This window comes from Trichosporon asahii (assembly GCF_000293215.1).
Source record: "Trichosporon asahii var. asahii CBS 2479 unplaced genomic scaffold scaffold00071, whole genome shotgun sequence".
In the NCBI taxonomy this organism is placed as follows: Eukaryota; Fungi; Basidiomycota; class Tremellomycetes; order Trichosporonales; family Trichosporonaceae; genus Trichosporon; species Trichosporon asahii.
This window is the reverse complement of record NW_014040854.1, coordinates 1,096,650-1,120,534: the sequence shown is the minus strand read 5'-3', so window position 1 is coordinate 1,120,534 and position 23,885 is coordinate 1,096,650. Positions and strand designations below refer to the sequence as shown.

The 23,885-nt window shown below is 60.4% G+C and overlaps 9 protein-coding genes across 9 annotated transcripts; 6 read left to right on the top strand and 3 right to left on the bottom strand.

Annotated features, from left to right (window-relative positions):
* Window positions 1-201: 201 nt before the first annotated feature.
* On the top strand, window positions 202-1,413 carry A1Q1_05320 (uncharacterized protein; the record flags this gene model as incomplete). Its single annotated transcript, XM_014322052.1, has 6 exons — window positions 202-385; window positions 438-542; window positions 601-706; window positions 744-886; window positions 946-1,066; window positions 1,134-1,413. The coding sequence occupies 6 exons, from the start codon at window positions 202-204 to the stop codon at window positions 1,411-1,413; spliced, it is 939 nt and encodes a 312-aa protein (XP_014177527.1).
* Window positions 1,414-1,752: 339 nt separating this feature from the next.
* On the bottom strand, window positions 1,753-4,649 carry A1Q1_05319 (uncharacterized protein; the record flags this gene model as incomplete). Its single annotated transcript, XM_014322051.1, has 2 exons — window positions 1,753-4,418; window positions 4,505-4,649. The coding sequence occupies 2 exons, from the start codon at window positions 4,647-4,649 to the stop codon at window positions 1,753-1,755; spliced, it is 2,811 nt and encodes a 936-aa protein (XP_014177526.1).
* A 429-nt stretch (window positions 4,650-5,078) lies between these two features.
* On the top strand, window positions 5,079-7,319 carry A1Q1_05318 (uncharacterized protein; the record flags this gene model as incomplete). The annotated part of the gene is made up of 1 exon (XM_014322050.1): window positions 5,079-7,319. One exon carries the CDS (start codon window positions 5,079-5,081, stop codon window positions 7,317-7,319), a length of 2,241 nt encoding a protein of 746 aa, XP_014177525.1.
* Window positions 7,320-8,657: 1,338 nt separating this feature from the next.
* A1Q1_05317 (endoplasmic reticulum protein) lies at window positions 8,658-9,344 on the bottom strand (the record flags this gene model as incomplete). The annotated part of the gene is made up of 2 exons (XM_014322049.1): window positions 8,658-8,972; window positions 9,078-9,344. 2 exons carry the CDS (start codon window positions 9,342-9,344, stop codon window positions 8,658-8,660), a joined length of 582 nt encoding a protein of 193 aa, XP_014177524.1.
* A 747-nt stretch (window positions 9,345-10,091) lies between these two features.
* A1Q1_05316 (uncharacterized protein) lies at window positions 10,092-11,488 on the top strand (the record flags this gene model as incomplete). Its single annotated transcript, XM_014322048.1, has 3 exons — window positions 10,092-10,850; window positions 10,929-11,101; window positions 11,164-11,488. The coding sequence occupies 3 exons, from the start codon at window positions 10,092-10,094 to the stop codon at window positions 11,486-11,488; spliced, it is 1,257 nt and encodes a 418-aa protein (XP_014177523.1).
* A 324-nt stretch (window positions 11,489-11,812) lies between these two features.
* Window positions 11,813-13,480, top strand: A1Q1_05315 (nucleus protein; the record flags this gene model as incomplete). Its single annotated transcript, XM_014322047.1, has 2 exons — window positions 11,813-12,727; window positions 12,782-13,480. The coding sequence occupies 2 exons, from the start codon at window positions 11,813-11,815 to the stop codon at window positions 13,478-13,480; spliced, it is 1,614 nt and encodes a 537-aa protein (XP_014177522.1).
* Window positions 13,481-13,625: 145 nt separating this feature from the next.
* Window positions 13,626-16,148, bottom strand: A1Q1_05314 (histidinol dehydrogenase; the record flags this gene model as incomplete). The annotated part of the gene is made up of 1 exon (XM_014322046.1): window positions 13,626-16,148. One exon carries the CDS (start codon window positions 16,146-16,148, stop codon window positions 13,626-13,628), a length of 2,523 nt encoding a protein of 840 aa, XP_014177521.1.
* A 517-nt stretch (window positions 16,149-16,665) lies between these two features.
* A1Q1_05313 (protein-methionine-S-oxide reductase) lies at window positions 16,666-17,283 on the top strand (the record flags this gene model as incomplete). Its single annotated transcript, XM_014322045.1, has 4 exons — window positions 16,666-16,827; window positions 16,875-16,960; window positions 17,000-17,148; window positions 17,201-17,283. 4 exons carry the CDS (start codon window positions 16,666-16,668, stop codon window positions 17,281-17,283), a joined length of 480 nt encoding a protein of 159 aa, XP_014177520.1.
* A 3,241-nt stretch (window positions 17,284-20,524) lies between these two features.
* Window positions 20,525-23,802, top strand: A1Q1_05312 (uncharacterized protein; the record flags this gene model as incomplete). Its single annotated transcript, XM_014322044.1, has 8 exons — window positions 20,525-20,540; window positions 20,578-20,696; window positions 20,743-20,815; window positions 20,859-21,070; window positions 21,108-21,263; window positions 21,331-21,503; window positions 21,542-21,656; window positions 21,706-23,802. 8 exons carry the CDS (start codon window positions 20,525-20,527, stop codon window positions 23,800-23,802), a joined length of 2,961 nt encoding a protein of 986 aa, XP_014177519.1.
* Between the last annotated feature and the right edge of the window lie 83 nt (window positions 23,803-23,885).

The following is a 23,885-nucleotide window of genomic DNA, read 5'->3' as shown; positions in this document are numbered from 1 at the left end:
GGCCGACCGCTCGGCAACAACTAAAGTGGAGGAACGCATAAACGCCACCACGCGAATCTCACGCTTCCGTCACTCACTTACTCCCCGTGCCTGGAGAGGGAAGCCAGAAATGTTGCAGCGAGCGTCATAACAGTTGTGTCCTTGTGTGGACAACGAGCTTCTTCTGCACATACTACCCCTTTCACATCAGACGCAAGAACAATGGCGACAGCAGCAACTGCGCAATCAAACGACGCGGGACCCTCGACGTCCACGTCCCCCGCTACCCAGGCTGCCGTCTTCAAGCGCCTCCATCCCGACCAGTACCTGCAGCGCTTCCTTGCGCAGGGCTACCGGCCAGACGGGCGCAAGGTCTCGGCCTGGCGCGACGTCAGCATCAACGTTGGTATGTAGCTAGTGCAACTTCTGATAGCTAACCTCAGGCTCGATTGGAACAGCAGAGGGCTCAGCGCTCGTGCGCATGGGCGACACGACGATCGTGTGCGGCATCAAGGCTGAGATCGCCGAGCCGAGCGGTGCGGCGCCGGATGAAGGCTTCGTCGGTGAGTCGAGCGATAGCTTGTCTTCAGCTGCGCAGAGATTTCAGTTAGCTAACCCCAGTCCCCAACATTGACCTCCCCGCCCTGTCCTCGCCCAAGTTCAAGCCCGGCCCGCCGGTCGACGAGGCGCAGACGATGAGCAACTGGCTGAACGACATGCTCGTTTCGTAAGCTCTTTCATGCCTGCACACCAGCTGACCCCAGGTCACGGACGTTGCCGCCCAAGTCTCTGATTATTGCACCCGGCAAGGCCGCATGGGTCATCTACATCGACGTCGTGTGCATCAACTATGACGGAAACGCGTACGATGCGGCCGTGCTCGCCGTCATGGCCGCGTTGAGGAATAGTGAGTGGCTTTGGAGGGAGTCGTCCAAGCTGGCAGGTAAAGTAGTTAGCTGACCGCAGCCCGCCTCCCGAGCGCCAAGTATGACGAGACGACGTTCCAGACCGTGTGTAACTGGGACGACAAGCACCCCCTTCCCCTTGGCCGGATGCCGCTGTGTGCCTCCTTTGGCGTGTTCGAGTCGTAAGTGTCCACTTCAGCGGAGCGCTGTTCTACGGTCCTGTCATCCCCCCTTTCGGCCTGCATTCAGAGCAGGAACAGTTTTGGACTCTTCGTCACACCCAGCTGCCAAGATCCTCGTAGCTGACAGCAGAACGTATCTACTCCCGGATCCAACGGCGTTCGAGCAGCCCCTCCTCCCGACCACGATCACGATTGCGCTCGACGAGAACAACCGCGCCGCGACAGTGAGGCAAGAAGGGCTCGGTGGCGTCGTGGGCAAATCTGGCTCCGAGCTACTGGACGAGGCGTGGAGCGCTGCCGAAGGGCATATCCAGGAGCTGAGGCAGATCCTCGAGCAGTCTTCCTAGCCCCTAGAATCAGCGAGAGAGTCAGTGGATTCGCGCAGAGGATCATAAAGGACGGTACGGGTATAGTGTGTTCGCATGCACTTTGTAAAATTAGCTTGAGAGAGCGTTATACTAATTACCCGGGGTATTATAAAGCGGCTACATGTGCCGTTGGTAACGTAACGAATACAACATGAAACCTCGAAACTCGTCTATGTGAGTTGAGATAAAGGTAGCGAGCGAAAGAAGGCAAGTTGGATGGGTGTTGATTGGGTGTTGCTGTGTGATGATATTATAGTCCCTCTTGCGTCCGTGGCAGTGGGTACGCATCTACTCCTCCTTCGGCGCCTGACTATCGACTCAGTGCCTCAGACTCTGCCTCCGGGGTGGATGCCCTTGCTCGGCCCTCGCCAGCTTGCGTCGGAGCAACTCCCTCTCCTGCTGCAGGGACGACATGCCAAGGCTGAGGCGTTCGTTCGCATTAGCCAGCTCCTCAACAGTCCGCTCGAGCTGGGCGATCGTGCGCTCTGCCGACTTTTGTTGTGGCGCCGCGGGCGCCAGCACACGCTTGCCCGTCGCCGAGGCCCAGGAGTCGCGGAGGAAGTTGCCGCTGCCCCGTTTGCTGGAGTGGCCGAGCCCGCTGGGCGGGGAGAAGCCGAGTAGCTCCCGCGACTGGCTGCGCGAGTGCCCCAGGTCGGTGCCGTTCACGCTCGAGCCGGGGATCGCGCGCGACTGCGACCGCGCGTGCGACGGTTGCGTGGGCTCGGACGCCGCTTGCGCCTCCTCCGCGCTTCGCCGAGCCGCGCGCTCCTCCTCCAGCTCCTTGCGGAGAGAGGCGAGCTCCTGCTCCCACTTCTGCTCCGCCTCCAGACGTGCATTGCGCTCGCGCTCGACCTGGGCGTGCAGTTGGTCCCGCTGCTCCTCGATCTGCAGGATGCGGTGCTCGGAACTGTCGATAGCGTCCCGCGCAGCGTACAGGTCCTCGGATGCCTTCTCGAGTGCGTCGTTGGTGTCGGCGAGCTTCTGGCGGGTGTGCTCCAGCTCAGCCGTGGCGTCGTCGTGCTCCGCCTCGAGGTCCTGGTGCTGGATCTCAAGAGACGAGAGCTTGCTCATCGCAGCATCCAGCTGCTCCTGCAGTTCGGCGACGGCTGAACTGTCTCCAGGCTCCGAGCGGACGGAAGGCTCCTGCGGCTGCTCGCGCAGTCGCTCAGTCTCAGCATTGAGTCGCTCAACCTGTGCATCGCGATCCGCGACCTCTTTCTTGAGACGCCGGCGTTCCTGCGCATGATCCCGCACAAGCCGCTTGATGACGCTATCACGGTCGCTGAGCTTGTTCTCGAGCTGCGACAGAAGCGCGCTGTATCCCTCGAGCTCTCGCGACAGATCTTCGTTCAGGCGGTTCTGCGTGTCAAAGAGGGTCTGCGCCTGCGGGGCCAGAGCAGCGATTGTCGGGTTCGTCGAGCTGAGCGGTGATCGCCGGCGGCTCGTGCGAATGTCCGCCGGCTCTTCAAGAAGCTCGGCAACGGAAGCGAGGGACGTACGGCGCGAGGAAGGTGGTGACTTGGAGGTAGAACGGCGAATGTCGAACGCGCCGCCCGGGGGCGCTGGGAAGCACTCGGCAATGACTCGGATGTCGGTGGTGCTTGGCTTCTTTTCGAGCGTTCGGTCGGAAGGGGAAGCGGCGCGCGTCTCTTCTACGCCCTCCGTTTCTTGGGTGCCTTCCGATGTTGCTGCGGAACCAGTGCCCTCTTTGTCGATGTTTGTGCTGTCTGGCTCCTTGACAACGATCCTGCCGTCCTCGACCGCGACTTCGGGCCGCCACGGCTCGTCGTCGAAAGAGCCAGCCTGGAGCATCTCGATAAAAGGCTCCACATATCCGTTCTCACTCGGCAGGTCCTTGTCGATAAACTCGTTATGATATGTGTTCGAAAGCGTTGTCCACCCTTGGCGCAGAACCCACTCCTTGCACTCTCCCTCCTCCACGGGTGAAAGGTCATCGGCGTGATCTCCACACCAGGAAGGGTCGTCAGGGATGCACGTCCGATCAGACAACGGAATGATTCCCGTGTCGCCAATCTTCTCAGTAGCGGGGCCGGTGCTCTTCGCGAATTCTGGTAGTCTCTCGATGACCTTGTACACGACCTCCGTGTGGAACGAGACTGATGTCAGCTTCGCCGACCGTATTGCCAGCTCACCTTTGGTTAAACGGCTGGAGGGTAGCTCCGTTTCGTCCCCTGCCGTCGTCGTCACTTCGTCACGCAACGTTTCCTGCGCCTCGTGCTCGTCAAAGGGCGGAACGTCACTCAGACTGACGGTCTGGAAGCCGTCTAGGGATTCGCTCTTCGGTTTCCGGCTCTTGATTTCGCTGTACCGATCAGCCGTGCCGAGGGAGAACATGGGCGAATCCTCTAAGCTTGAGGCAAAGGTCTTCGGGGAAGAGCCTGACAGCGGTCTCCTCTTGCTGAGCCACTTGAGCGGGAGGGGAGACGAAGCTGCAGCCTTCTGCGGTGGTGGTGGGGGTGGCTGCACGCTTTCCTCGTCCTGCCACTCGCTCAGTTCGGCCAGCTGAAGGGTGTCCTCTTTCCTAAAAGTCGACTTGATCATGTTGAGGAACGTCGACGTCGACGGCTCCCCGTCATGATTCGTCCCGTGCGTTGTCGATGCTGGTGGCAGATCGAGGTTGGGCTTGTGCAGCAGCTTCGACCATCGCGAGGGAGACGCTGATGGAGTTGTCGTCTCAAAGTCACGCTCAGGCAAGCTTGCCTCACGCCTTGGCGTCGGTCTGGAGAACTCGGTAGAGTCGTCGGCCGACACTTGGTCCTTAGCCGGGCGCGGGTGTGACATGCCCATTTCCAGTGAGATAGTCGGGGGTGATGATAGCGCCTTGAACAGTCGAGACGACTCGAAGGGTGAGTCCAAACAGAGCGAGTTGTTGGATGTATCGTGGAGGAACGACTCTCGCCGAGGAGAGGCGACGGGGGATGCATGGTGGGAGCGGTTTGATCGTGCCGAGAAGTCGAGTGCTCCTGCGATGGTGTCAGCTGGTAAACAAAACCTTCAATTGCTAGCTTATGTGATGGTGGCTGATGGTGACGGTGGTGACGGTACTCACGGGCGGGGTTGATGAGCCTTGCCTGCTTACGCTTTCTAGGCGTTCTTGAGCTGGAGCCAGCTGATGAGGCGAAGGAGGATGCGGCGAACGAGTCACCAGCGGGAGATATCGGCACAGGGCCGGGGTTGCTGAGGAGAGTCGACATGGTTCTCGAGTTGTCGACTCTGCTCGTTGATGATTATACAGTGATAGTGAAAGGGAGTGTGAGAGGTTTAGGGGGGTCAAGGTATTACAAAGAGAGAGAGGGAGACAAAAAGGTGGCAAAGAGAGAATAGTCGTGACAAGATGTCGGGTCTCTCCTCTCTCGATCGTTACGGCTCGAGGCTTGGAAAGGTCTTAGCGGTCACAGTGACCCCGTCGTGCGGAAGTCTTGTTTGGCCCTGCACACGCCCTGTGTTTGTGCGTTTTGGGCTAGCCAGTTTTAGGCACCATCCAGGCACATGCCCAGCCGATCCCTTACTCTCCCACGCACACACCCTCCACCACCACCCATCCATTCTGGAACCAGGTGGAGGTCGACCGCACAAGCAATCCCAAGCCGACGTCACTCACCCTCCCCTCATCACCACTCACCATGTCCGAGGCTGACCTCACCGCGCTTCTCAAAGAGCTCAGTGCATCAAATGCCGATATCAAGGAGATAGTCACCCCGACTCGCGTTGGCGAGCTGTCGGTGGCCCTCTCACCCGGCGCCGACCGCGACGTCTCCAGCCTCGGTCTACTCGCGCTGTCCAAGATTGTCGACCTGAACTCGAGCGGGACGGAGGACGAAAAGGCAGCACGATTAAAGGCAGTGTTTGACCCACTAGTTTCGAACGCCATTGCAAAAAACTCGGAGGACCCCGCCGACCTCGTGCCTTCCGTCTCTCTACTCGCAAACCTCGCTCCGCTGGCGCCAGCAGCTGTTGTCGATATCCTAAAGCAGCCCCTGGGCCTCACGAAGGACGAGAAGGAGAACGACATTGACCCTCTCGCGATTTTGCTCGAGTTTGCGGAACTGCCCTCACCGCTACAGACTGCTCTCGCTGGCCTCTTCGCCGCACTCGCTGGCACGAAACAGGGCCGCGCACTCGTGCGCTCCCGTGCCCTCGGATGGGTGGAGGCGGCAGCTGATGCCGGCGGCAATGCAGAGGGTGACGCTCAGGTGTTGTGTGCCGTCACGCTTTCAAAGCTCGGAAGAGGAGAGGCAGTGCCAGGCGAGCCGGAGGAGGAGCGGTTAGCGCGCGAGCAGCAGGCCGAAGAGGGGGAGGAGCGCTATGCGAAGCAGCTCGCCGCGCACATCAAGACGGCGTCGCCAAATTCGCCAGCGCTGCTCTCAACGCTCGAAGGGCTCTCCGTTCTGACAACTAGGCCGGCAGTACGCGACGTGCTCTGCTCTGACCCGGCGTTCTTGAAGGCTCTCCTTGCTTTGAGCCCCATTCCGCATGCTTCGGGCGGTAGTCTTCCGGTCACGCCGAGAGAGAGCATGGTGTCGCTTGACGAAAGCGCAGAACGCCCAGTCGACGGAGCCCTTTGCTACGGCCTGACGACGATTCTGGTTAACCTGACGGCACGGAAACCAGTTCTCTCAGCTGAGGACGCACAGATGGACCGACTGCGCCGTATGGCGCTGAGCGGGAAGACGAGGGACGAGGCGGACCCGCACGAGTCCGAGGAGGCAGTCAAGAAGCGCGTTGATGCCCTCGTGTCCGCCGGTGTGATTCCGGCCATGTCCGGCCTCGTGCGCGCCGGCAGTCTCCGCGTCAAGACGGGGCTTGGGCAGCTCTCCCTCGGCATAGTCGACGACCGGAGTCACCGCGCATCCTTCGTGCGCGACGGCGGATTCCGAGTCCTCTCACACGTCATCCGCGACCTGACCGCAAAGGACACGAGCAAAGAGGCTCTGCCTGCACTCCAAGCTCTGGCCAAGATGGTCATTTCCGTCCCGCCACAGCTCCTCTTCCCGGCCCCCTCGGAGGTGAACGCGCTTAACGCTCTGCGGCCATTGGAACTCCTGCTGTGCCATAGCGGCTCGAACCTGCTGCAAAAGTTCGAGTCCCTCATGGCGCTCACCAACCTCGCGTCCGTGAACCCAGAGTTCGGGGACCGCATCGTCACCGCCGAGCTGCCGGCGCCCGAGAACGCCCTCCGCGGCGCCGGCAGTGGGAGCAAGTCGAAAGTGGTCGATGTCGTCGAGACGCTGATGCTCGACGACAACACGCTCGTGCAGCGCGCAGCCACCGAGCTCGTGTGCAACCTCGTCAACTGCGAGAAGGGATTCATGCTCTTCTCGGGCGAGACCGTCAGCGGGGGCGAGCCGGCCAATCCCCGCTCTGCCGCGCGGTTGGGCATTCTCCTCCTCATGACGGACGCGGACGACATGGCGACGCGGCAAGCGGCATCCGGCGCCCTGGCGTCGCTCACGGACTCGGGCGCAGCGTGCCACTCCCTCTTCGCCGGTGGCGGGATTAGCACGAGCACGAAGCGGGATGTCTGGGACCGCGTCGGGGAGCTCTTCGCGCCCGGCGGCGCACAGGCCGACGATGACGGAGAGAGGATCGAGCCGATTTCCTCTGAGCCGCCAGACATCGGACTGGCGCACCGTGGGGCTGTCATCCTCGCCAATCTGACGCGATACCTCGCCAGCGAGGAGGGGGAAAGTGAGCGCAAGGAGCAGACGATGAAGATGAAGGAGGCCCGGGTTGAGGAGAAACTTGGCCGAGGGGCCAAGGCACTCATGGGTGGCGGGCCGGAGACGAAGCCCGCCCTCGAGGCCGTGCTGGACGCGCTGAAGGGAATGAGGGCGCTTGACGTGCTCGTAGCGGAGGGAAAGTAGGTGTCGGACGCCGCATACGGTAGAAGTCAACACGTATAGAATACGACATGAATGGTCATGTCCAGCAGTCCGATCACCAGTCCGCTCGCCATAGCTCCGGCTGACGTACCTACCAGTCGATCCCGACGACCCAAGCGAAATCGCTAATCACCTTGACGTCCAGTGAGCGCGGCAGCGTCTCGTCGAATCACTCACGTCCCTTCTCTCGCTTCAAGTGCTCACATTCCATCCATATTCCGAACATTCTGATCATGCATCATCGTGATCGGCACTGCTGGCTCTCCCGCACTCACCCGCATCTGGAAAGAAGCAGTGGTAGATTCGGGAGCCTTGTAGCTTAGTTACGGCCTGCCGATTGCGGCCGGTGCCTGGGCCAAGTTGCCGAAATGGTGCTGGCCGTGCTTGCTTCGGGCAGACGGGTACACTACGGCACAATGTCGTGTGCCTTGGCGATAGACGCCGACCAACTTCTCGGCGCGCAGCGCATGTGCGAGGTGGGAGCGGAGGTCGAAGTCATGTTGCATCATCGCCACTGTTAGCGGTGGCTGTGCCTTGAGGTATGTTGCTGCTGATTCATCGCCAATTCCGGCAACGACAGAACAAACGCACCACCTGAGCGACCAAAGACTCATGCAAGCTCTAAGCTTCTCACGAATCGGGATCCCGGTTCTGTTAAAGTCCGCACGCGGCTGCGTGTAGATCTCAGATGATCGCGGTGGCTCACGGGAGCAACTCACCGCAGGACAGCTCCACCCACCCGTTGCTCAGTGGCACCTTTCGTCATCTCCCACACCGCCGTCCGCGCACGACACTGGCAGCACGGCACGCCTTGCGAATAAGCTTTGAGACTAGTTAAAGCCAACTTGGGCTTGATTCCGAACGGGGCAAGAGATATCTCGTAACTGCATAGCTGCTATCGCGTACTTTTGCGTACTCCGTACACTGAGAGGGGCGTCGTGGGCTGCAGCACTGCGCCGCATCGACGCCGGTCGGCAACCACCTCTGACCCGAGAAGTGCATTGCGTAAAGACAATAACAACCTCGACGACAGGCACCAAAGCAGCGCAATGTGGTAGACAAATACATCAGAGTCCAGTCTATGATCAAGTCTATAGGGTTTTCGTGTGCGGGTGCAAGCTGCTGGCCCACACACGTCGACGCACCGATAAGGTGCGAAGCGTAAAAAACAGACGAAGAGGAATTTCTGATATTTTTACGATGGTTTGGTTATCAGCGACGACAAACCTCGTTCTGCGGAACTGGCAGCCGCTGGGGTTTGTGGTACAAGAATGGTCCAAGAGAGGAGAAAGGGTACAGGATCAACGCTCACGCGACACCCTAAGCCGCCAGGAGGTTGGGGATGCCCTCCTTCTCGGACCACTCGAGCCACGAGCCGACATAGTTGCGCACGTTGGCGTAGCCGTGCATGCCGGCGATCTCGGCGGCGGTGGCGGAACGCTTGCCGGAGCGGCAGAAGAAGATGATCTTCTGGCCCGCGGCGGGCTTCTTGAACGCAAACTCCTTCTTGAAGCGTCCGGGCTCAAAGTCCTCGTCGAGCGCTTCGGGCAGGCGCGAGAGGGGGAGGTTGACGGCGGAGGGAAGGGTGCCAAGCGCGACCTCGTCGGGTTCACGGACGTCGACGATCAGAATGTCCTAAAGGTAGAGTCAGCAATCTGATACCGCTGTGTTGATTGATAAGAAGCCACAGAAATGGCGCAATCGCAAGTCGCAACTGCGCCACTTGGCCGCGCCACTTACATCGGTCGGCTGCTGGGTCAGCGGCTTGATCTCGTCGTACTCGACGATCGGGTTCGCGGCCCAGACGTTGCGGGTGAAGCGCTTCGCCGGGGGAGTGCTCGTAAGCGTGCGGAGGAGGTTGGGCTGCTGCGCGGGGCTGAAGGGCCTGCGGTACGAGGCAGGGGTCGAGGGGGTGAGAGGACGAGCGACAGAGGCGGACATGGCGAGTCGGCTGGGACCGGCGACAGCGACGCGGTAGAGGGGAGTGGCTTTGCGGATGACGGACATTCTTTGTTGTTGTTGCTGCGCTCGTTTATATAGCTAGAGAAACTGGTGTCGTAGGACTGGGACGACGTTGGTAGCTACCTGCCTTCTCTGGAAACGGGAAGTCGAGGGAGGTCGGAGGGGAGCGCGATGAGGAACGCGGCGTAAGGCGGCAGGAGGAGGGAGTGCTGTTGAGAGCGGGCTGGGTTGGGAGGTTGAGCGGTGTTGCTGGGTTGCTAGGTGGGGCCTAGTAAGTGGTAGTCGATGGACAAGGTTGGATACGATGATCGTGGATGAGAAAGAAGAAGGAATATGCCGTTACCCGGGTTGATGATGATGGCCCGTCGAGGACAACGACCGGTGTCTATGGTGCAGTGGTGCTGACCAACCTGACCTTTGGAATTTCTGTGACCACCGATTGCGCCATCAACATTGGTTTCAGGCACTTCCGGATTGCTGATTCGCGATATCACGGTCTCCCACGGTGCAATCTCGCACAAGTCCGCCCTATCCATCACGTGAAGGGCAGAGAGCACGTGACTTCCGAGCAGACAGACGGAGGCATACTCCACGCGACAGCCACCCCCCCCCCTCTCAGCTTTCGCGTTACCGTGGGAAACCATCTTTTTAGCTGCCCGCGGCATCTTTGGATCACCTCGCAAAAAACGGTCGTCCCCTCAACCGACCGGCAGCCGTTTTGCTCGTGTTGCTCCTCAAAACACCCCCGACCACTCACTCCGGTCACCACCCCACCCCCTCGTCGCCGACACTATGAACGCCATCGGCACGACTGCCCGCTTGGCCGTTACCGCCGCCGCCCGCTCGGCTTCGGGTTCCTCGTCGGGAGTATGGGCTCGCCGGCTCGCAAAAACTCCTCTGAGGAGGAACCCCCGACACAACCTCTCGACCTCGGCCGTTCTCTTCAAGAAGCAGGTCGGACCTCCTGTCCTTGACCCCTATGCTCCCTCCGCCCTCAATGCTATCCTTGCCCGCCTTTCCCTTCCCCCGACGCCTGAGATGCGCGAGTCGCTGATGGCTTGTCTCACCCACCCGAGCTTCAACCTCAAGCAGGCTGCCGAGACCTCCGAGGATGGACAGGAGGCTCTCCCGGCACCGGACGCCGACACGAACGAGCTCCTCGCCGCTCTTGGCAACAGGTTGCTCGGACTCTTCGCGTCCGAGTCGCTCTCGGCGAAGTACCCGCACATCCCGAGCGCCGCCCTCGCTCAGGCTGTCACCTACTACGTTGGCCCGGCATCGCTTGTTGCTGTTGGCCGCGAGATCGGTATCGCTGCCCACGCCGACCACGAGAAGCGTGCTGCTGCGCGCGCCAATGCCGTCCTTGCCACGCCCATCCGATGGAAGCGGAACAACGAGATCAAGCTGTTCGGTGAGGAGCAGACGCCGACCGACCAGGCTGGACGTCTGCAGGCGCGTCGGAACGAGGAGCGCAAGCGTCGCATGAACTCGTGGGAGGAGGGTGTTGCCAGCGCTGTGCGCGCGTTCGTCGGTCTCATTTACCAGGAGAACGTGAGTGTAAACAGAGAGGACGGCTGAAATCGCGTCCCACCGGATCGTCTGGGAGAGCCTGTGGCTGACGATGTACAGGGCCTTCACGCCGCGCGCGAGTTTGTCGAGCAGAACGTCATGACCCGTCACGTTGACCTGACTGGCATCTTCAAGTTCCGCAACCCCAAGTACATGCTCTCGCACGCTGTCACCAAGCACCTGACGGATGCTGGTGTCCCCCTCACGCCGGAGTCGGGTCGTATCGAGTCTCGGTAAGTCGATCCTGCAAGTTCCACAGCTATCTTGTTGCCTGTTGTTTCAAGCTAACATGCAGCCTCCTTGCGTCGACTGGTGTCAACACGCAGGCGCCTCTGTTCAACATCGGTCTCTTCCTCACGAACGGCATCAAGCTCGCCGAGGGCCACGGGTCCTCGATGAAGATGGCCGAGCACCGTGCCGCGACGAACGCGCTTTTGTCTCTGTGGCTCATGCGCGCGGACGTTGGAGGGAAGAAGCTCTCGCTGCCGACTAGCATCCACGCCGAGCGCCCGATCACGAAAGAGTCGCTGGCCGCGGACCCGGCCGAGGCCGCGTTCCAGGGAAGCAGCAACGGTGGATCCGAGTCGCTCCAGGGCCTCAGCGGAAGAACAACGCATTAGATAGATACCCCATACCCCCTCACTAAGCCTCACTATGCATCATTCATCACGAGTACCATGGTCTGCTTAGTCGCGTGCTCGCTGCTGACTCTGGCTCGGAAATCTCGCTCAACTTCGGCGGTGCCTCGCATCGGACATCCCAACTTTCGGTGATCCGTTTGGTTCCGACATCGTGCCTGATGCCAGGTGGTTTAACACACGTCACGCCGTCCCAAAAGTTGGAAGTTTGCGTCATGTACCGGCGGTCCACTGCGATTGTTGTTTTGGCGGCGCCTGTCAGCTCGCTCACGTTCGACGACACTTCCACCACGCAATCGACTGGAAATGGGCAAGTCAGGCAAGTCGAATAAGGCTGGAGGCGCGCGCTCTGCGCCGTACAAGAAGCCGACCGTCTCGGTGACGTATGACGGCGACGCAAAGCCGGCATCCAAGTCTGCCGCCAAGCCGAGCAAGGAGACCAAGACGGGCAAGAAGTCCGGCGCCACCAAGGAGTCGAACACGCGCAAGCTCAACATTGAGGACAAGGCGAAGGAGCTGGCGGAGAAGAAGGAGGCCAAGGCGCGTGCCAAGGCGGAGAAGCGTGCTGCGGAGCCCAAGTCGGCTGTCGTCGAGCGTGTCGAGGCCGAGCTCGCCGGCACGGTCGAGTCCGATGCGCCGACCGGACCGACGTTCAAGATCATCGCAGGCTCGTACGAGAAGCTCCTCTACGGACTTGAGGGCCACTATCCCTCCGGCAGCGACGTGCCGGTGCTCAAGCCGATCTTCATCTTCCCCGCGCACCTGAGCTGGATCAAGTGCATCGCCGCCTCCCCGAACGGCAAGTACCTGGCGACGGGAAGTGAGGACGAGTTCATCAAGGTGTGGGACCTGCGGCGGCGGCGCGAGATCGGTGCGCTGTCGCAGCACACTGGTTCGATCACGTCGCTCACGTTCCCGACGTCGCAGCATCTGCTCGCGACGAGTGTCGATGCCACGCTCTCGCTCTTCCGCACGAATGACTGGGCCCTCCTCAAGAGCCTCAAGGGACACAGCGGACGCGTGAACAGCGTCGACGTCCACCCCACCGGCCGCGTCGCGCTCAGTGTTGGCAAGGACCAGACGCTCAAGATGTGGGACCTCATGCGTGGTCGCGGCGCCGCGTCGCTTGCGCTCGGGTCTGAGGCCGAGATTGTCAAGTTTGCCCCGTCCGGAACGCATTTCGCTGTCTTGTACCCGCGCAAGGTTGAGATTTACTCTCTCGTGAGTGAACAGTAGCTGTTGTGTTTTTCGCGTTCGCCAGCTGACATTCTACAGACTCTCAAGCTGCTGCACACGCTCGAGACGAAGAGCCGCTTCAACGCGCTGCTCTTCACGGAGATCCCGCCCAAGGACGACGTGAGCGAGGGCGAGGAGGTGCTCTGTATCGGTACCGAGAAGGGCATCGTTGAGATCTACTCGGTCGAGGTCGCCGGAGATGACGAGGACGAGGATGACGGGGATGACGACGAGGAGGACGAGGACGAGGACATGTCCGGCCCCACTGCCATCGTCTCGCTCTGCGGCAAGTGTGTGGGTCACACAAACCGCATCAAGTCCATCTCGGCCCTCCCCTTCCCTGCCCCTGAGGGGCCGACGACGCTCCTCACCACCGTCTCCTCTGACGGGTTCATCAACCTCTACGATCTCCGCGACATGCCCGCCACCCCGGAGACGGAACTCACCCCCGTCACGAGCTACGACACCAAGGGCTCGCGCCTTACCACCGTCTTCATTGCCGAGGGCGGCGTGCCCCGCCCCCCGAAGAAGGTCGTCAGGGCGGCTGAGGAGGCGAAGAAGACCGGAGCGCGCTTTGCGGAGCCTGAAGAGGAGGAGTCAGACGAGGAGTCGGACGAGGAGGAGGGAGAGGACATGTACGACCAGAGCGACGAGGAGAGCGAGGGCAGCATCGAGGTCGAGTATGAGGGTGAGGAGGAGGAAGAGGAAGAGGAGGAGGAGGAGGGCGAGTACGAGTAGATCCCTCCTTCCCTCCTGTTCTCCATCAGTCACTAGCCACTTTTCCACATACTACGCATCTTTATCATCTGTGTTCTATCGTCACTAAAATGCATTTTTCTAGAGATAACAACATATAAGCGTGGCGGTTTTTGTGTCTTTTTGTCTACTTGCTGAGCTCGGCGAGACGGACGCGGACCGCGTTCGCGTGCGCCTCGAGCCCCTCGCGCTCGGCGAGGGTGACGACGACGGGACCCAGCTTGCGCAGTCCGTCGGCCGTGACCTCCTGGCTCGTGATGTGCTTCTGGAACGAGAGCGTGTTGACGCCCGAGAACTGGCGCGCATAGCCGTTCGTCGGGAGCGTGTGGTTCGTGCCAGAAGCGTAGTCACCACACGACTCGGGGGAGAAGGCGCCGACGAACACACTGCCCGCGTTCTCGACCTGGGCAACGGCACCGGGCGCGTCCTTCAGGTGCAGAATCAGGTGCTCCGGAGCGTACTCGTTCGAGAACTCCATGGCCTCGTCCTGCGTGTCGACGAGGACGATGAGCGACTTGCCGATCGCCTCACGGGCAATCTTGACTCGCGGGAGGGCGCGGGCCTGCTTGTCGACCTCGGCCTCGATGGCCGACAGCTTCTCGGCGGTGAGGTTGATGCCGACCAGCACGACCTGCGAGTCGACACCGTGCTCAGCCTGCGACAGCAGGTCAGAGGCGACAAAGACAGGGTTGGCGGTCTCGTCGGCAATGACCAGGACCTCTGACGGTCCGGCGGGCATGTCGATGGAGACGAGAGCGTCGGTGTCGTTCTGGACGAGCATCTTGGCAGCAGTGACCCACTGGTTGCCGGGACCAAAGATCTTGTCGACCTTCGGGACCTCCTTGGTTCCGTAAGCCATAGCCGAGACAGCCTGAGCTCCTCCAGCCTTGAGAATGCAGGTGACGCCAACGAGCTTGGCGACGTACAGGACCTCGGGAGAGATGGATCCGTCAGGTCGTGGCGGTGTGGCGAGAACAATCTCCTTGCAGCCGGCAACCTGGGCGGGAACGCCAAGCATGATGGCAGTCGAGGGAAGGATGGCGGTTCCACCGGGAACGTAGACACCGACACGCTGGATCGGGCGGGCGAAACGCGAGCAGACAACACCAGGCATGGTCTCGACGCGGAGGGGAGCGGCGTCAAGCTGGGCGGCGTGGAACTCCTTGACGTTCGAGTAAGCCTGGTCGATGGCAGCACGGACGTCGGCAGGGAGCTCAGCCTCGGAGGGAGTAGCGAAGGGAGGAAGCTGGACGTTGGACTCGAGGTCGGCCTTGTCGAACTGCTTGGTCATGGCCTTGAGACCGGCGTCACCCTCCTTCTGGACACGCTCCACGATAGGCTTGACCTTGTCAATCATGGCAAGCGAGTTGAGGACGGGACGGACGAGGAGCTGCGGGCGCTCCTCCTTCGGGACGTCCTTGAGAACGGTGGTGCGCATGCGGATCGGCTTGTCCTCGGCAGTCTCGGCGGCAGGGGCGGGAGCAGGGGCAGCAGCGGCAGCCGGCTTGACCTTCTCCTCCCACTTCGGCTTGGCGTCTCCCTTGCGGCGGGTGACCTTGAGCGACTTAGCGTCGAGGGCGAGCTCAATGTCCTTCAGGCTGACACCCTTGCTAACGGCGCGGGTGAGGGCGAAGTAGATGAGGTCGGCAGCTTCGAAAGCAACCTCCTCCTTGGTGTTGGCGTCACAGAGCTCCTCAGCCTCCTCCATGATCTTGGCGCGGAGCAGCTTCTCGTCGGTGAAGAGGCGCTTGGTGTAGCTGCCCTCCGGAGCGGAAACGAAACGCGACTGAAGGGTGTCCTCGAGCTTGGCGAGACCAGACCACTGGCCGAAGCAAGTCGGGGTGCCGAGGTGGCAGAAGCCGGTGCCGTGCTGGACAACCTCAAAGACGAGAGAGTCGGTGTCGCAGTCGAGGTCGATCTTGACGAGGTCCTGGACCGAGCCAGAGGTCTCTCCCTTGCGCCACAGACCGTGCTTGCGACTCTGGTAGACGCCCTTCTGGGTCTTGATGGCCTCGGCGACGCTCTCACGGGAGCTGTAGACCATGCCGAGCGGGCGAGAGGAGTGGGTGGATGAAGCAACGATAGTGGGGAAGAGTCCGTCGGGCCCGTCGCTGATGACCGGAGCGAGGAACGCGTCGGCAATGCCGACGTGCGAGGAGGTGGAGGCTCCCTCGGTGAGAAGGGCAGTGGGGAGAACAACGGTGGCGTCGCCGGCGGCCTTGATCGTCTCAACAGCGTTGGCAGCGCTGACCTCGGTCTGAAGGAAGACGGGGCCCTTGAAGCCGATCTCCTTGGGGGTGACAACCTTGGAGGCGGAAACGTACAGTCCTCCGGCGGGCAGCTGCGCGGCGTTGGCGAGCTCGCTCTCGGCGACCTTGACAATCAGGCGCTCCTTGGGAACATCCGAGAGGTTGTCAAGCTGAGCCTGGGAGACGACGAGAGCCTTGGCGCCATTGTTCAGAAGGGCGACGAGGTCGGTGTCGGGCTTGGCGGCGGAAGCCTCGACGATGTAGGAGGCTGTCGGGGGGAGGGACGGGCGGACGGCATCGAGGAGGGAGGTGGGGATGAGGAGGGGACCGATGAGGGCTAGTGAGGGGATGAGGGCGTTGGCGGTGGGGTCCACGAGTGGGACGAAGACGGGGCGCGTCATGGTGGGTGTGATGTTGTTGCGGAGACGAAGAAGTCGAGCTCCGTTCTTGATTTTTGACGTCGGCCACTGTCGGGCCGTAGATCTCTCTCTCACTCAGTCACTCTGATATCGACTCGCTCTAACTGTGCGGCCGGAATCAATTTTATCGGGCCTACCGGACTCGGATCTGCCAAGGTCGAGTCGTCCGCATTCGGCCCATTTTACACGTCATAGTCCACGTGCAGTTGGGCAGGGCAGATCAGACTATGCCGGCTGGCCGGCAATCGGACAAGTGCGTGCGGCAAGTGACTGCCCCCGTATGCTGCGCACCCTGGTACACCCTGGTACACCCTGCACGCCCTGTCCACTCCCTGGATCTCGCCCCGCATCTATATCACTCACTCATGGCGATGGCGACATCGGTTCACTACTGCGTCCAACGCTGACTTAAGCATCCTCAACTCGCTCTTGACTCGTTCTTTTCCTTTTCCCAATGAACATCTTCAGATCTCTCTTCACCTCAGCACCCCGCGCACCAATGAAGCACCACACCCCTCCCCCTCCCACCGTCCCCGCCGCCATCAAGAGCGCAGACGAAGCCAAGGCCAGCGGACTCCAGGATGGAGGTAAGCCATATTCGGAATTCACCGAGTCTGACGCCCACACAGTCGAGGTCGCGACCTTTGCTTCTGGATGCTTCGTAGGTTGTTAGGATGTGAACACAACTGACAGCAGTGGGGAACTGAGCACCTCTTCAACAAGTACTACGGCAATCTCCCGGGCTGGAAGGCCGAGGTTGGCTACACCGGCGGCGACGTCGATGACCCTTGTGAGTTAACTGGACCGCATGATAACTGACCGTCAGCGTACAGGCAGGTCTGCACGGGCAGGACAAACCACGCCGAGGGTGTTCGCCTGCAGTACCAGAAGGGAGCTGTCGGATACGGCGAGCTCGTTGAGTTCTTCTACCGCACGCACGACCCGACCACTCTGAACTCGCAGGGTCCCGACTTCGGAAGCCGTACGTGCACACCGCTTTGACACCGGCCGAAGGGTCTTAGCTGACAGGACAGAGTACCGATCGGCTATCTTCTACGACGGCGCTGAGCAGGAGAAGATCGCCAAGGAGGTCACGCAGCAGGTCCAGGAGAAGTAGTAAGCTAAATGTATCCGTCGCTTAGCTGACACCAGCTTCCCCAACAAGAAGATTGTGACCGAGATCGCGCCCGCGGGCAAGTGGTACACGGCCGAGGAGTACCACCAGAAGTATCGTGAGTTACCTTGGCATTTGCTGTATCTGACAATCAGTCGAGCACAACCCCGCCGGCTACGAGTGCCCCACCCACCGCGTGTACTGGTGATCGAATCTCCACTGCGTCCGGAAGAATCGAACTCGACCTCGACATGTGAGGGTAGCCCGGCTTTGACCGCCGGGCATGATTTAACGTCGGCCAAGCAGTGAGAGGCGCCCCTTTGCAGGCGAGTCACCTCGCTAGCCCTCTCAAGTCAGCCGCAAACTGGTGTCCAACCACCACAGCCCAAGGGCTTTTGTGCTAATACCTAATGATTGTGTTACTGTATGCATAGAATTCTAGATCACTCTGGGCGGAGCATAATACGCAGCAGGAATCCCCAACACCGGAAAGACGACGACGGCCTCGAAATTGCTAATCAATGATGATGGAAACAGCTTTGTGCCTCTTGGTCATGTGCTTCCCTCATCTGTCCGACGACGCCATGGCCTTCAACAAAGAGTGGTGGCAGACTCGCTGACGTCAGTCCGTTAAATCACTTGATACCTCTTTGGAGGCTGTCGGCGAGCGCGGTCTCTTCTGTGTCCGTGGCAACCTGAGGCGCCGAACTACCATCCTGCATCGCGACTCTCTGCTCTTCGCTCTCATTCTCGTTCTCAATCAGGATGTGATATCACGCCCCTCCCCACACACTCAAGTCTCCCCTCATCACTCTTCCTCGTCTTACCACTAGTTCCTATGCCCCTAATCATCGATCGAAGCGTTCAAACCACTTCATCTCGATGTCGTACAGAGAGCCAGATCATATTAGAGATAGGCGTTACCCGACTTTCTCTGCTTCCCAAATACCTGACTGTGGCAAGGTCCTTGGCAGAGAACATTATGCTAAGTGTTAGTACGATTGTACGACAGTGTAACTCGGAGGTGAGTTGAAGAGGAAGGATGAGCTTGAAGTTCTCATCCGCTGTCAAGTTTGACGAGGCAGCAGGTGACCCCGTGTTTCTTCCCCAGTAGTTCTGCGACTGAAGGGTCTAGGCCCTCTCTGTAGTTTGCTATGTTTTCGGGAAGTAGTTTGAGTGAGAGCATAGTCTGGAGAGTCTGGGGCTGTGGCAAACGTCTGATAATCTCGAGCGGTGAGGAGTACCGTCGACACCAGCAGTCGCGCTCCGGAGTGACTACAGTAGCAACTTCGGTTCAGTAGGCGTTAATATGCAGCTTGAGTCTTTTTACACACTCTCTGGATGTTCTAAAGCGTCTCTCGAGTAATGTTCGCTGCGCTGAGGGTTCTGAGCTGCTTTGCGGATCATCATTGCTGAACAGCCAGAAGACTTTCCGCGCATGGATTGTCGGGCGAAGTGGAAAATCAGTCGCCACCCAGAAATCAAGACCGACGTCATTCCATCTCGGCCGAGATAAAGTCATTTCCGCGTCTCCACCTGGCTTCATGATCAGAGAGCTCATTCTTGCATCTCTCTCCTCTCCATTAACTTTCCTCGAAACACATACGCGATGCCCGAACCCAACGAGCTGTACCAGTTCTCGGTCGTGTCGGCGCTCATGGACGGAGTCGCGGACCAGGGGCTGGAGTGCGGCAAGCTCCTGCAGCACGGCGACCTCGGCCTCGGCACGTTCCGACACATGCAGGGCGAGCTCATCATTACCGACGGCGAGGTGTATCAGATGAAGCACGATGGGAGCGTGCGGCCAGCAGATGTGGGTGAGGGAGGTGAGTCCTGGCCCTCGATGTCCTCTACCGAGGTACAGTAGAAGGAGCAATGGGGCGGTGATCTTATCACCGATTCGATGAGCGAGGAGTGCTGACAACAGGCGACCTCACGCCCTTCGCGCAGATCACCAAGTTTGAGAGCACGAAGGCGACGCGCGTAACAATAGCCGAGAAGAACGGCATCGAGCCGATCCTCGAGCAACAGTGCCCCGGAGCCACGAACGCGCACGTCGCCTTCCGCATCCGCGGCACGTTCAAGAGCGTCAAGTGCCGAACCGCCGAGGGACAGTGTTATCCCGGAGAGGGGCTGAAGGGCGTCGCCTCGCGGCAAGTCACAGTTACGCTTGATGGCCCGATCAAGGGCACCTGTGTTGGATTCCGGTCCCCGCAGTTCTTGCAGGGCATCTCTGTCGCCGGTGTGCATATGCACTTTATCGATGACGAGAGGAAGAGCGGCGGACACGTGCTCGCACTCGAGAGCGAGGGAGAGGTCGAGGTCGAGACGAGCGAGGTATGGAAGAGCACGATGGACCTCCCGAGGACGGAGGAGTTTGCCAAGGCCAAGCTGGCAACGGATGATGAGGGGATCAAAAACGTTGAGGGCTAAGGTAGACTTGATGCATACAATTGTACAATTATGATGATGAGGATGGAGCAGGGTACAGAACTCGGTTGACCAGGTCGAGTGGGATATCGATGGCTTCGGGGACGGTCGTCGGATCCGCAAACTTGTAGTAATATTCCTCCTCGTGGAGGTTGGAGTACTCGTCTGCCTGTCAGCTCGACACCTCTACAATAGCTCACCTCTGATCGTCGTGATCGAGTCGAACGGAGGAATCAGGTATATCGTGAGGTTGATGTACCCAAAGTACGCGACAAGGAACCCGACCATGATCCAGCAGGGCACGATGAGCGCCCATTCTCTGTCCTGGTCAGCTTCAACGCCGTTCCAGCTCACCGATCAGGATACCACGTCCAGCCAGCCTTGTCGAGCCATCCGCGGGGCGCGAATGCCCAAACCAGATACAGCGCGAAGGCAAAGTACGTCAGGAGCACAGCGAGACTGCCGTATACCTCCTTGGCGGAGGGAAGCTGCTCCTTGCGGCTCGCGTCTGGCTCTTCAGGCTCAGCAGGCGGCCAGGGCGAGATAGGCTCGAGGGCGGACGTCTCGCCCAGCACTGGGCTGCTTGGAACGCTTGTGTTTATCCGCGGCGCTCGCTCCGCGGGAACACTCATGGCCGTGTGCGTGCGTGTCGTGGTGACTGGGCGATGCTGACACTAGTTGCCGGTCTGTCTCGGTCAACTTTCCAGCTCGATTTCAGGCACCGCCCGGTGGAGGTAGGTTACGCGACGGCGGCAACAACAATATCGGCACGCGCGTGGCTAGACTCCTTTCGACTTCTACCTCAACAGGCGCAATGGCCACGATCAAGGGTGAGTTCATCATTGCAAGAAGATAACTGACAGACAGCGATCGACCAGACCTCGGTCCACCGCCTACACTCGGGGCAGGTTGTGCTTGACCTCCAGTCGGCCGTGAAGGAGTTGGTCGAGAACGCGATCGACGCGGGCGCGACGAGTGTCGGTGAGGTAACTCCTACTCTTCAGCTAGCTGACACCAGATGTCCGCATAAAGGACAATGGACTTGACAGCGTTGAGGTCACCGATAACGGCAGTGGTATCAAGGAGGAGGACTGGGACGGCGTTGGTAAGCCTGAGCGACCAGGGTACCGTGGCCTAGCTGACTTCAGCGCTGAAACACCACACATCAAAGCTTCCCTCGCTGGAGGATCTGGCACATGTCGAGACATTCGGTTTCCGCGGCGAAGCGCTCTCGGCATTGTGTGCGCTCTGCGAGTCTGTCACCGTCAAGACGGCAACTAGCGAGACGGCGCCTATGGGCGCACTACTGTCACTGGGACGCGACGGGCGTCTCCTGTCCACGTCAAAGGAGGCGCGAAGTGTGAGTTGCACACGTCTCTTGTCCTAACTCCTCGCAGCGCGGCACAACGATAACGCTCTCCGGTCTGTTCCGCCCCCTCCCAGTTCGACGGAAGGAGTTCGAGCGCACCGCCAAGCGCGAGTTTGCCAAAGCGTTAGGCATTCTGACGGCGTACGCGCTCGTGCCAGCATCTGTCGGCGACGGACGAAAAGGCGTGAGGCTCAAGGTCGAGACGCTGGGTGCTGGCAGAAACCCGTGAGCTTGAATCTGTCCATCGTCAGCTGACAGACAGAAAACGGAACACTGTTCTCACCACTGACGGTCGAGGCGGTGTGCGTGCCTCCGTCAGCGCGCTGTGGGGCGCGAAAGCTCTGTCGGGTCTCGTTGATCTGGATCTGAACTTTGACGTCGAGGTTGACCGGGCCATGGCGCGCCGTGAAGGACTAGACGTCTCGTAAGCTGAGGCACCTCTGCAAGAGCTGACTTCCCCAGCTCACAACCTGTCCGCGTCACTGGGTTGATTAGCAGTGCCGCACAGGGTCAAGGCCGCGCGAGCTCAGACAGACAGTACACATACATCAACGGACGGCCCTGCAATTTGCCACAGGTTTGTTTTCTCCAGCTATGCAGCCTGCGATCTGTAGCTGACTCGCCAGGTGATGAAAGCTGTCAACGAGGTGTACAAGACCTACAACATTTCTCAAGTCCCGCTGGCCGTCCTCGACTTCCGCCTGCCGCCAGAGAGCGTCGACATCAACGTCAGCCCCGACAAGCGCACCGTGTTCGTGCACTCGGAGCGCAATCTCATCGCAGCGCTTAGGGAGGCGCTGGACCAGTTCTACGCTCCGACACGCTCTAACTTCGCGGTCGGGGGCGCGAGCCAGATCCATACAATGCTCGCATCGCAGAAGCCGGTCATCGATGATGAAGCGGAGGAGGACAACGAAGAGGGCAGCGAAGATGGTGACGCAGGCGGAGGCGAGGATGAAGAACGCGGAGAGGAAGAGGGAGGAGAGGAACCATCGCGCAACGGTGCGGGCAGCGAAGAGGAGGATGAGCCGCAGCCCGCCCCTCGCAAACGACGGCCAGATACGATTGTGGCGACCCTGGACACAACGACAGCCTCTTGGTCGCCGCAGAAACGGCCGCGGACTAGTCTTCTCGACAAGTTAAAGAGCTACAGGAGCTCGGCGACGCCAGCTCCCGCTTCTGCCATTCCTGCGGATGGGTCGCCTGAACCGGAGTCTGAGCCGGAGCCGGAGCCAGAGCCGGAAGCTGAGGAGAATGGGGCCGAGAATGAGGACATTGACATGGATGAGCCCGAGGAGGAAGAACCGCCAAGTCGCTCCTCACGGACATCGCGCTCGTCGGCCAGTCTGGTGAAGGAGTCGCCATTACAGCGGTTCTGGAACAACGCAACAAGGAGGTCCCGACAGGAAGAGGGGGTCGAAGAGGCCGTGGTCGTCAAAGAGGCACCGTCTCAGATCGAGCGAACCTCGCGTCGAACAGAGATGCTGTCACAGCTCCGGCGGCGGAGAGATGCCTCCGAGGAGTCGGAAGAGGAACCTCAACCGCAGTCGGACGGAGAAGATGAAGTCGAAGAAGTCCAGGTCAAAATCTCCGAGTCCCAGATCCCTCGGCCGATACAACGCATCCCTGGAACCACCGGCATCGACCGCTCGCCCTCCCCAGCGGTTTCAAGAGAAGCCAGTGTTGCCGAGGAATCTGCTGAGGCTGTTGGGGACGATGAGGGACCGGCTACCGAGGGCACGGCGGAACGCCGTACAGTTGAGCCGGGCCACAGTTCGCAGGAGGTCGACGATCTGTGCTGCGATTCTCCTGCGGTCGGTCAAGCTGCCCCAGAGGAGCGAGAAGCCGTCCACGTCGACGACCCGACGGGTGGATACCGGGACGAGATCACCTCCACTCTCCCCGCCTCGGAGGCAACGCTGCGCTTCGACATGGAGCAGGTGCGGCGCCGTTGGGCGTCCCTCTCACTCAGCCCACAGCCCAAGACAGATGTCGCCACAAAGCTGAAGAAGGGCCAGGCAACGTCCGCAGCGGGCGTCCAGAACCGCGACCTGGCGAGCGCCGAGGCGGCCCTCTCGCGCTCCATCGACAAGGCCGACTTTGCGCGCATGCGCATTCTGGGTCAGTTCAACCGGGGCTTCATCATCGCCGCCCTACCCTCCTCCACCGAGGGAGAGGAGGACCTGTACATCATTGACCAGCACGCGAGCGACGAAAAGTACAACTTTGAGACGCTGCAGCGCACCCACCGTATTCAGGCGCAGGCCCTGCTTGCTCCCAAGGTACTGCAGCTCAGCGCCGGGGACGAGATCACACTGCTCGAGCACCAGGACGTGGTGGAGCGGAACGGCTTCGAGCTGAAGTATGACCCCGACGGCGTGCCCGGCCGTCGCGTGAAACTGTGCGCTGTCCCCGTCAGCCGCGACACGGTGTTTGACGAGAGCGACCTGGCCGAGCTCATCCACCACATCAATGACGGACACGACAACCCGCGCACGAGCAAGGCAAGGGCCATGTTTGCCATGCGCGCTTGTCGGCGCAGTGTCATGATTGGCACGGCGCTCGCAAAGCCCAAGATGGAGCAGCTTGTGCGCAACATGGGCACGATTGACCAGCCGTGGAACTGCCCACACGGCCGCCCGACTATGCGACACCTCACGACTGTCGAGCCCTCGGACCAGTCTGGCCGCGGCCGCATCGACTGGTCCAAGGTCGAATTGTAGCACTAGCCATAGAATTCCTTGTCCTTGTTCTGCGCAGCGGCGATCCATGCATCCGCAATGCAAATAGCGTATTGTAACGTAAG